A 12823-nucleotide genomic window follows, 5' to 3' on the forward strand; every position below is an offset into this window, starting at 1 on the left:
AAGAAAATCCCAATTTCACAGTTGAATGTGGTGATCAGTATTCCTTTAAAACTAATGTATGGTGTGGGATACCTAATGACCGAATAATTCTGAAAACTGAAAACAGCAAATGTCAAAGAAACGCCTCTTTGTGGAATCGACGTACTAAGACGGTGTTTCCAAATAATATCAACTTCAATTCAAATCCAACGTAAGTGACCACTTTTGTACTAACAACAATCTCATAGTGCCTTAAGAATTTCTCTGCAGTGCTTGTGCATATCCATAAATGGAATCAGAAATTACTGGACATCAACGTACCACTATAATACTAATTTGCATATCTTGATATAGCATAGTTTAGGAAAACTATGTACTTGATGATTAATGTTCAAAATACTTCAAACTGCCATCCATTTCTATGGAAAAAATTAAGTCTACAAGAGAGTAAGGTAAAAAAATATTATTTATGTATTTTTAGTTTTTCACTTCTCTGAAATTGAACCACTTTTTGAATGAAAATTTACCTCTTTTGGCCATCTTCTGTTACGTTCCTGGAATCCTTATAGAAAACTACAAACTTTATACAGCTTTGAAAATGTCAATTCAATAACTCAATAATTCAAGCATCTGTCAATCTAAGAGTCTTCAGGAGTAACTCAATTAGTTGAAAAACTATTTGGGTATAATGAAGCTGATTTTGAGTAAACAATAAGATCCAGAAAAGAGAATACCAAGGCTACTCTAAATGAGTTTTTCAATGGATAAACTTTTATGCCGCTTCAAAAATATGTTACTGTCCAGATCGGAAGATTTTTAGAGAAACATAATATGGAATTGATATTCAGGTTAATATCAGAGAGAGAGAGAGAGAGAATCTGAGGTCAGCTAAGGATCACAATATCCTAATTGAAGAATGACAGAAATAGTTTCAATTCATTGGGAAAAACTTTGTGGCTTTCTACTTCTACACAAAGCCTGTTTTTCCAAAAAATATTCTCTCCTGAAAATATTCCCTTTTCAATTCAGCTTCAATTTACTTTTTGAATATATTGAGACTGACGAAGTACATATAGTTGAAATTAGAACTGGAGGTAATTGACACTTCTTGTTGGTGAGACTAGACAAATTATGAAATTATATCATTAGAAAATGCAATCTTCTGATATGTGAGTAGAAATTACCATTTCCTGTTTCTCATGCAGTCAAAATATTCAATTTGAAAATAAAGGAAAGTCTGTAAAAATTTGTTAATGCTATGAAAGTTGAAAAATTAGGTAACAAATCTTTTAATATGAGAGTTGGTTACAGAAAAAAATTATATAAAGTCATCTTAGAGTTCAAACTGACATACTTAATACATTTTCAGCACTCAAAATTTAGAGTAAATTAGTATTCTATAATAACTAACGTGAGGGTTCAGCTTTAGTATTGAATGACAGACTTATGTAAACTGTAAATTACAATAATTCCCTATGGTGGTATATAGAGAATTACTGTAATTTGCAGTAGAATTTATACTAGTACATGAAGGAATTTATGATATTAGTATAGGTTGGGAAACATTATAAGATGAGAACATGCTGACGCTATAACTGTTATCAAAATTATAAAATAATCATTAGTTCTTGTTTCTGAGATTATTACTGTAGATTATAATCAAGATAGTTTTTCAGTCTCATAGTACTACGACTTAAAGAAAATTTTGTGTTAAGAATCCTTAGAGTTGAACTTAGTTGTCATTATATACAGAAGACAGAGGGAATAAACTCTCACCCCATTTTTGTAGACTTTTTTGATTGTATGCATTCTAAACAAAAACTACATAATTTCGCTAAGTGTTCTGACTTGAACTTAGTTAATTCAAGATTTAGTCGATTAACCACTGTGTTAATTCGGGATGGTGGCAGGTCTTTATCTTCTATTTCCTTCAAAACGTATAGAACCAAACATAATCTTTTTTCATGGCATCTTGACGTGTCTTTGAATGATTTGAGGATATAATCCCAAATTTCAGTAAAATTTGCTGTGTTAATTCTTTGTTTGATCAAACTTTGCAGCTAAAAAATAAGATATAAGATTTTTATGAATCATGATTACTTCGTCTTACTTCTTCTTCATTCAATGTAGTCATGAGTGACTCCAATCCATTTTGATCACGCTTTTGAATATATTCTTGAAATTTTTCAAATATCGATACCATAATGAATATGACCAATTTGTTTTTGGAAAATAGGAAAGCCGCCAAACTCAAAGTATTTTGAACAAATGTCAATTGACTGTCAGAGAATGATGTTACCAACAGTGGCCAAATATAGGGAATGCGCTCAACGCATATGTCTTGGTGTCAAACAATTTTTATTTTAACCACCATATTACCCCAATATGAACGTGACAACTAATTGGGAACAGATAAAACTCCGATTTTTTTTGAAACACAAAACTGAAATTTTAAAATTTCTAGACTTGCCAAAATCAAAAAGCATATCTCTCACTCTCTCTCTCTAGATTTTCTTGGCTTTTGCTTCCGTACGGCGCATTTAGCCAGTTCTATTCGGGGGGTTACAGCGTTGTCTGATCGGTGATCATGCTGTAATCCATATTGTTTCTTGGAATATATTCGATTCTTCGGAGACTTGTATCTGTGTATCTTCGTGTGCTAAGGATAAGTGGGCTTAAAAACAGATAGTACTAACAATAGGAATGATTTCAGTTGTAACTGGGATGGAAATGAATGAAACTGAGATGAAATATGAAACATCATAGTTTGAGTTTGTTGTAGTCTATAAAATGAGTTAATATTTTTAATATAGAAAGATTTAAACCATGTAAAATTGTTGTGATACTCATGGGGGCACCAACGCCCTTGAGGATGAGATCATTGTACAAGTCTTTGTTCGGGATCTTATTGATTGGACATTTCAGGAATATGTGGTTTAGCGTTTCTACTTCACCACATTCGCAGTTAGGGTGATCTACAATCTTCAATCTGAATAGATGTTCTTTGTGTACACAATGTCCCGTTTTCATCTGTATTATCGTGGTAATATGTCGCCTATCCATATAAGGGTACTCAAGATACCAGGTGTTTTTAGGGTACTCTGAATGGATTTGATTATACAATTTACCTTTGGATTGTACGTCCCGCTTCCAGACCTGATGGAAAGCATCTTTTATTCGTTGTTTGAAAATGGGCAACAGACTGTGTTTATTCAACTTGATATTCAGTGGAACACTAAGAGATGTGCCAACTTTGGCTAGTAAATCTGCTTTTTCATTACCCTCTATATTAGAATGACCGGGGATCCAAACAAATTTAAATGTAACCTCATTTAATGACGCTAAGTATGCCATTTGTTTTATTGTTTGACTTATGTAATCACTGCGTGCTGTAATAGTACTTGTGAAAATTTTGTCCAATGCGCTTTTGGAATCTGAGAGTATAACATTATTGTTGAAATTAATTTCTAAGCACATCATCATTCCTTGATGAATTGCAGTGAGTTCTGCATCACATATTGATGTAAGGCTATTGAGTCGTGCGGCAAACGAGATATTCTTTTGCGGTATATGAATTCCTATCCCTACTTTATCTTTCATTTTGGACGCATCCGTATATACAAAAATATGATCAAGATTGTTCGCTACGAAGTGTTTCACATTGATGCGACTTGATGAGTCATGTTTTTGCAATTTCAATTCTACCGATTGTACATCATGTATGTATATATCAAAGTGGAAACTAAAGGCTGGAATGATATTGTTCTTGTATATATCCTTTGTGTATGGTGTGATTTTGTCTAGCGCTTTCACCATATAAGGGAATTCTCTGTTCCTCCAGTATCCTTGTTTACTTTTACAAAGATCATGTAATATCTTTAACAAATGTATAACGGGCGAATGATGATCAATTCTATTTATAACGAATTCAGTAGCAAGCCATTCCCGCCTGAATTCTAAACTCATCTCACCTGTTTCTGCTAAAAGTGCCGTGATCGGAGTGGATTTTATTGTTCCTGTTATCGGTCTCAGACCCTGATAGAAGACTTTATTTAATTTATTCAGGTTGTTTTTTGTGCAAGGTTGTAAGAATATTGATCCAAAGTCTAGGTGCGATTTTATTATGCCGTTGAAAGCCATCAGAAGGCATTTTGGGTCTGCACCCCACCATACCTTACTGAAACATCTGATTACATTGATACCTTGACTTGCTCGTCTAATGGAGTTACTTATGTGTGTATCCCACTTGAGATTGTGAGTGAGGGTCACTCTCCCAAGTATTTGATTTCTTTTCTAACGTTAGGCCTGTGCCTATGGCGATGTTGGGTTTATCTTTGACAAATCAATAATTATGAAACCAAATTGCTTCACACTTGTGAATAGATAACTGAAGATCATGTGCTTTCATCCAATCTAATATATTTTGTAATAAAATATTGATGCGAGTTTCAATATCTTTAACACTAGCTCCTTTAGCTAAAAGAACCAGATCATCCGCGTACGCAATAAGTTTAGTACTTGGATGAATGCAAGTACTTGGATGAATGGATCTTATATATATATTAAATAGCGCTGGGCTTAATGGTGATCCCTGTGGTAAACCTCTTGTAGCGGATTCTGGTCCGTGTGTATTATTATCGTTATCTAAAATGAAAGTTTGTCTGTTATATAAGATTCTGAATACCAAATTGGCTAATTCCTCTTCAATCCATTATTTTATCCAGTACTTGTATAAATTATATAAATTGACATTGTCATATATGCGCCTTTGATATCCAGGAGCACTGCGACCACCGTCTGATTCATCCCAAATGCCACTTGTACATAAGTCACCAAATATGCTAGTCCATCCTGTATACCTTTTCCTTTCCTAAAGCCTGTTTGATAAGGGGATAAAATTTTATTATGTTCAATGTGCCATTCAACCTTGTTTTTTATAAGTTTTTCCAAAATTTTCAAGCCGCACGATTGTAATGCGATTGGTCTGTAGTTATTGAAGTCAGTGGGGCATTTATTCTTTTTAAAAAAACCTAATATTAGGTACTCTTTCCAATCTGTAGGTAACGTGTGTCCTCTTGATATATTATTATATAGCTCTAATAATTTATGTTTGGGTATATGTGGTATCTTATCAAACATGACATATGGTATGTTATCCCGTCCTGGTGCAGTGCTCCTGGTGTATCTCATGCTATTGTTCAACTCTATAATATTAAATGGTTTTACCTCTGTCAAAATGGATATTAATTCAAAGCTAGGATTTATATCATAAGTTGTTAAATTTGATAAAAATGTTTCTGCTATATTACTATATGGTAATTTATTGACTATGGTTAGTGGATTATTCCGATTTAAAAAATTTATTAATCATTCTCCATACATAAGACATATTGGTTTCTCTATTGAGGGAGGAACAGAAATTGCGAAACCCAATGCATTTTTTTTCTTAAGAAACCTCCTTGTCCTTGCAATAATTTGTTTTGAAACTATGTATTTATCAATAGTAGGGTATTGCTTAGATACTGAAATAATTCTTTTTCGTTCATCTACTTTCCGGTCACATTCATTATCCCACCATGGGCACATCGGAGTGGTTCTATTATTTGATTTTCTTTTTGGAATAGCTACCTCGGCTACATTATTCATGAGCTCTATGATTTCCTCATATGAGTATTTCTTTTGATTATCCATATTGTCTAATATGTAGCTATGATATATATCCCAATTTGCATTGCGATATATTCTGTTATTCCTGATGCTAGTATGTTCTTTTGCCATTATAGAATCACCAATTGTACACATAGTGGGATAATGATCGCTAAATCCACAATCGATTAAAACTTTCCACGTACATTTAGTAACTAAACTTGCAGATACTATTGTCAAATCTATAGGACTAGGGTTATCTGCTGGATTTTGAAATCGTGTTGACGTACCATCATTCAAGACAACTAAGTCGTTATCCTGCATAACAGACATCAAAATGTTGCTATTGCTATTACTTTTGTTACTTCCCCAAACAGGATGATGTTCGTTCAGATCCCCCATCCACACTAATGCCCCCGAAATTTTGCTCAAAATTCTATTCATTGTATTACATGTTGGAATGTTATTTAACGTACTATACATGTTAATTACATGGATATTTCTGTCTAGGGATTAAATAGATTCACAAGTTTATAAAAACGTATCTCCTTTTTTTGTCCCTGTGTGTCAGTTGTTTTTGTCATGTTAGTGATTAGATTGTGTTCAGATAAGGATTGTAATTCACGGCTTCGAAGTTCATAAATATTAAATTCATTTATATTATCTGCAAAAGTTTGCGAGTTAAAGATATTTTCTACCTCTTTGTCGTTGCTATCTCCATCGTCACAACTTCCATCTCCTATGTTCGCTTTTTTTATAGAGGGATGTTCCTCTCCCCCCCGTATCCAAATCCATTTCCCGAAATCAAACTATGAATGTTATGGATGCTTTGCAAGTTGAGAGAAAAAATAGAATAAGAATAAGCATAATGCACACCAGAATTTTACCTTTTTCTTGCGCCTGGTCTCTTATTGTTGAGATGTCGACACTTCAAGAGTCAAAAAACGAATCTCAAAAAGCATACTCTGGCGGCATTTGGGAGACAAACGTATCGTTACTTCCTTTCAGTGCTGCCACTGTTGAAATGTCTATTTGTATGTACTATATTCGAAAATAAAATGAGCTGAATTGAATAAAATTGTATTGAATTCTTTATGTCAACGATTGACAATAGTTGTCAGAACTACACAGCATACTTATGTCCAGTTCATCTTCTGATAGCGTCTTCTATTGGTGAAATGGGAGAATATTCAGTGCATACCTGTCCTTTATTTCTTAATACCAAAATGAATGACAGAAATACGCTGAATGTACTAGTTTCAGTAATGGAAAACGGTCTAAAACTCAGTTATCAACCTGAAGTGAAGTTAAAAAATTGTAAATATCAACTATTAAACTCGAACGCTCAATATTTACTTTTTTTGTTCCAATTCTAATTTCAACTTTCAAAAGCTTTTACAGGGCCGTCTTTAACCTATTGGGAGGCCCTGGGCATAACATGATAATGGGGCCTATATTGACAGAAAACTATTTAGAATAGACAAAAAAAGTAAATAAACAAGGTTAAATATTTATTTTTATTAACAATCACAGGAAACGAATAGATAAATGTAATATAGTCAACAAAAGTACATAGCGGCGTGGAATAATTTAACAAATACTTTATTAAATTTCATTTATGAAACAAATACAATTAACTAAGAATTGAATATTGTTGCATTAGAGATTGCATTAAAGATAAAAACATATTCATATATTTAATTATATTTTGTAACAATGAATAAAAAAATCACGGTCAGTAACAGAAGTCCCTAGTGGACCGGTCGGGTCCCCATGTTGTTGCAGGTAGCGTGGTTGTAGTGGACGGTTGGAAAGGCTGTTGGACGAGAGTGGAGGCCTCGTAGATTTTAGTCAGTTAGGTTGGAGAGTTTGGTTTCAATTTTCTATATAGTTTCTCGATTGAATTAATAGGTTAATTCAAACATGGAGCTTCATACTTCGCTTCGTTTGCTCAATTTAAATGGAGCGAGTCACACTGATGAGTACATTACTGATGATTTTTCTTTAAAATGTGTATGTGCCTAGCATATCATTATATATTCAAATTTATCTAAGGATGCTGAAGTTTGAAAGCCTAATTTTTGGGCGAGAGTAGAATAGCTTGGCGCGTGTAAAAGCTAGTAAGTTGGTAATTTAGGTTCGATTTCTTTGAATTATATAAGTTTTTTGATAATAAATATTGGTTATCGTTTGGTGATCTGATAGAAACTAGTGATATTGTATTTGAACTGAGGGGGGACCCTATCGATCGCGGGCACTTGCCCACAGTGCCCAATGGGAAAGAGGGATCTGACCTTTTACCAGATTGATACCAGAAAATTGATACTAATCATATAAGTGAAATATATTTTTACATTTTGCATTTCGATTAAGAAAATTATGAAACGTCAAGTTTAAACCATAACACCCTTTAATTTTTCTGAGCTTCATTTTCAACGTTAGTAAAATCATTATATACATCCAAAAATTACACTTCATATTGTAAATCTCAATCAACACAATAAAATTGATAAAATCTCTAAGTAATCAAAGAGATGAATAGATTTAGGCTTTCGCGTCTGATATTTTCATTGTTACGATCTTCATTCGGGTTCGAAGGCCGTCGTGGTTTGAAACTGTATCCTAATGATTCGCTAGCATAAGTGGCTGGCTTCTTCAGAGGTTTATTCATCTTGATGGTTCACCGATGACTAGTGATTTCTAGTTCGTAAGTTGTATTTATGTCCACTCAGGTAGCCCGCCTTTCTTGTTGATGCGTTGCTATTGGCAGAAGTATTATTACCTGTTGATGACATTGCATTGCACTGTGGCCACCTTAGTATCTTTCAGTATGGGACTCCAAATCCGGTTGAGCGTTATCGCCTCCTCTTTTCTGTTGTAGTTTTCTATATATTTATGGATTTCTATGGCTTCTCGTACAACCCGACTGTGGTATCCATGATCGGGTGCAAGCAGTTTCACATCTTCAACTAGTATCGTATGATCTCCTTCACTAAACGCATGTTCTGCTACTGCCGATTTTTCTATTTGACCTAATCTACAGTTTCTCCGATGATCATTCAGCCTTGTACCCATGGTTCACATATTCTATGGGCACGTTCTGTCAGGGTGTTGATAATTCCCGGTTTTGACTCGGATGGTGATGCATGCACTTTCGAACCACAATAAATCCTGTTCCAAAATCATTATTTCAAGCTAAAAAATATTTGGTTGAGACGACAGCTTTCAAAAATTAACTGCTGTGAATTTAGAACATTAGGTACCATCTACTGAGTTGCGCGGTTGGAAGTGAGTATGATCTGAACGGTTCACCAACAGATTTACAACAGTTTGTTAATCGTTGTCAACGCGCATGTCTGTTAAATATTGGTTTCTGATTCATTTGAAATTTCTGATTGGAAGAGCTGATAGTTCAAACTGAAGTTTGGCAACAAAAGCTTTAAAAAAAATCTAATCAAGTGTATTTCTGAAGAGTAAAAGAAGGTTGCAGTATTTTTTATCTCTATTCTATTTACTAATCAACATGGAACTGGGAGGAAAGTAGGTCACCGCAATAATTAATTTGTCTAATTAAAGATGTTCATATTTTAGGTACACTTAAAGAATTCCTAATTTTTCCTTCGCCAACAAATACATAATTTATTTAATAATAATTTTTGCGGGTTATGTTGTTTGCAAGTTACATGAACATAAAACGAAAAAACAGTTATACGAAATACGCATGCGTCGGATTAATGGTTAGAAGATAATCCTCAAACCATTCTGATAGATTTCGAACAGGTTTGAATCTTGGATGGAACAGAAAACTGATAGTTTACTAATGGTTGGAAACTCACGTTGGAACACAATCACATTACTGAATCCTGACTGTCAGAAACTGTTTCTGACGCTGGTTGGAACGAACCTAAAGTAACAAACTAAGTTCTATGGTATATGGTTCTATGGTATTCAATTTGGATAGGGCGCATTCACGAACTGATTTGCATCAGATATACAAGCGTAACGAATGAAGCAGTGTAGCGGTATTTTGCTTCATGTGTAGCGACTTTATAAGTTCATCCAGTTGGCAACACTAAATGAATACGTTCTAACTGTGTTTTCTATGATACTGATTTTCGATTTTCGGGTTGCTTGTATTAATCTTGAAAAATAATAACATAACTATAAACCCCAATTTAGGATATTCTCGTTATTCCGTTACTGCTTTTGCGAAAATTTCAATAATAATAACTTTTATTTTAACGTCTGACTTCAATATTCATGGGAATGATTATTTACCAAGATAGGATTGAAACTGAATTGAAATTGAATTGGAAGACTATATAGATCTCCCCACACAGGAGCCTCGGAAAGTGTAACAGCTATTCAAAAAGTCATTTACTTTAGTATTGGCTGTCCTTGTTTATCTTTCACTGCCTGAACCACTGTGAATGCTGTTCAGAATGTCATCGTCATTTCATCCAGGTTTGGAGACCAGCTCCCCTACCCTTTTGGCTGATTGTTGGTCTTGAGAGGGACCAATGGGTTCATGACTGATTGGTGACGGCATCAGTGCCGCCCTTCACGGGATACCCCTACCTGGCTGGGGTGGGATGGATAAAAAAGTTATTCATCCGTTAACGGGGGACATGACGGCCTCATTCGACAGAGTGTCGGGGCCTTCTATATCGGGAGGGGTCGTCTACAGCATAATCTGTGGCTTCCCTAACTAACGGGTTTTCATGAGTTTCTGTTTTTTCGAAAACTCTCTCATTCCTCGACTGAATGGCCTGCCGAATGGAAGGCAGCTGCAAATCTCTGCTTATGGCTTCATTCCGCACGAACCAAGGAGCATTCACAATCATCCTCATTATCTTATTTTGCAACCTTTCCATAATGGAAATGTTGGACAGAGCCGCTTGTCCCCAGACGCCTGAAGCGTACATGATGACAGGCTTGAACATCATGTTATAAAACGTGATTTTGTTTTTCATACTCATCTTTGATTTTCTGGTGATCAGAGGGTACAGACTGGCTATCCGACCCTCGATCTTAGATTTGACGTACATAATGTGCGGGTTCCAAGTGAGCCTACGGTCTATCAAAAGGCCGAGGTACTTTACCCGTGCTTGCCAGTCAATCTCCCTTCCAGAGATTCTCACTTTTCTGGCCGGAGAAGATAGTAATCTTCCCATGGTTATCGCCTGAGTCTTTTCCGGGTTTACTCGGATCTTCCAATCGAGGTACCAGCGCTCGAGGTCGTCCAATGCAAGCATGCTGTTTTTGGCGAGTACATTGGCTTGGGATATGAGGTTTGGAGCAAACCGGCCATCACATGCCTGCTTCCACGTAGCCCCGCTGGATACGGGAATGACAGAATCACTTGTGATTCTGTTATTGCCTAACTGAATGACATCCCAACGATGGCTTAATATTATGGTGTGTATCCGTGACGAGAGGATGAATAGCACTGAGCCTATCAGCTGTCTCAACAGGCACCCTCTCGTCATAGCATCGCTTTGTCACGGTAATGCGGGGCTCTGCCATGATTGACCTTCTTTTCCTAGCAACTCGTGGGACTTTTATGGACAGAGGAAACTTAAAAATTCTTTCTGACGCGGAGTCTATAGAGGAGATGGATGTCGAGCTTATGACTCCAACTGACCTACCTTCCTGTAAATTTAGATCAGGAGTGAGTCTACAGAGGAGATGGGTGTCGAGTTTACGACTCTAACTGACCTCCTTGTGAATTTAGTTCAGGAGCGAGTCTACAGAAGAGATGGATGTCGAGTTTACGACTCCAACTGACCTCCCAGTAAATTTAGTTCAGGAGCGAGCCCAGAGGAGATGGATGTCGAGTTTACGACTCCAACTGACCTCCCTGTAAATTCAGTTCAAGAGGGAGAGCTTCTCAACTCCCCAATTCCTGATCCAATAACTGAACCTGAAAAAAGGTTTGGTGGTGTAGCCAGGAAACGACTGAGTCGTCTCCTCAAGAGCGGGGTACTTCATAAAACCGCCTTGAGCGGCGTACGCAGAATCTATCTCAGGTCGAGGAACAAACCCTCCATGAGCAGGTTAGCGATCAAGGTGGGAATTTTGCACCTTGACTATCCGACTACCTCATTAATGATGAAACAGCAGAGCATATACTTTGTTCCTGCCCCGCTGGGTACCGAATCAGGTTTAGAGTTCGGCAGAGCCGTACTTTTACCATCTGACCTGAAATACCATTCACCAAATTAATCGGCTTCGTTAATAGTGAATAGGTGTGAGCCACAGTAAACCCCTGCGGGTTGCGGTGGAGGGTCGAATAGACCCAATCACTTTCGACCTAACCTAACCTAACCTAACCTACTTTAGTATTGCCTGTTGCGGTGGATAGGCAAATGTGCTCCCTCAGAATGACCTCCTAGATTACCTGATTTTTCAGATTTTTTGTGGGGATTCGTGAAATCTAAATTATATGTTACAGATTCGCACGCTATTTCAAAGCTAATGGTTAGAATAGGAGATGCTCCTAACGAAATTACCCCAGAAACATTCCATAATGCAAGAAATGAATTTGTATAATGTCAGGAAGTGAATGAGAACAGTTTAAAAACATACTTTGGAATGTTTAATGAATATTCATTGAAATGAACAGGAGTGAGTTTGGAATACAGGTTTTTTAATAATGATATTTATTATTTGTTTGTAGATCCCTAAAACGAATAAGAAACCGCTAATCACTTAGGATATGCTGATCCGATTTCCAAAATTGAAATAGGTACCTATTGAACGAGGCGACGAGTGATACAACACTTTTGTTTTTCTTATTAAAAATTATTAAATATATTACCTAACCTTTTACGTACCTATATTTTTCCGACCTTAATATTTTGTACCGTTCACGGGTTACTATATAGGGGGGGGGATGCGAAATGTCATCATTTTCGAATGAATGCGTATGGCGGACACTGCCATGTGATTGGTCGAATTCATTGTCCAATGATACTGGTTCGTTGTGAAAAATGAACAATAAGCGATAAATGTGAGCACTGGTTGAAGTTTTCCATATTATTTATACACAACGAGATTTATTTGTATCGAAAGAAAGATGATTGTACATGTTTACAGTTCTTGGTGAAGAAGGTGAATGCATCCGAATCATACATACCATCGTCAGGGGACATGACACTGCCCCAGTCATAATTTTTAGTTTGATGATATTATTTCT

The 12823-nt window shown here is 36.0% G+C and overlaps 1 protein-coding gene across 1 annotated transcript in view; it reads right to left on the bottom strand.

Moving 5' to 3' along the window:
* The window catches only part of FANCI (Fanconi anemia complementation group I), a 33424-nt gene extending 30972 nt beyond the window's left edge, over positions 1-2452 (bottom strand). The window contains 2 exon segments of the mRNA XM_074169698.1: positions 1756-2039; positions 2090-2452. Coding sequence (XP_074025799.1) covers positions 1756-2039; positions 2090-2182 — 377 coding nt within the window. The 5' untranslated portion in view covers positions 2183-2452.
* Positions 2453-12823: the final 10371 nt, after the last annotated feature.

Source organism: Leptinotarsa decemlineata, unplaced genomic scaffold, assembly GCF_025532065.1.
Source record: "Leptinotarsa decemlineata unplaced genomic scaffold, Ldec_3_MD MMD2_P_RNA_scaffold_5, whole genome shotgun sequence".
Taxonomy (NCBI): Eukaryota; Metazoa; Arthropoda; class Insecta; order Coleoptera; family Chrysomelidae; genus Leptinotarsa; species Leptinotarsa decemlineata.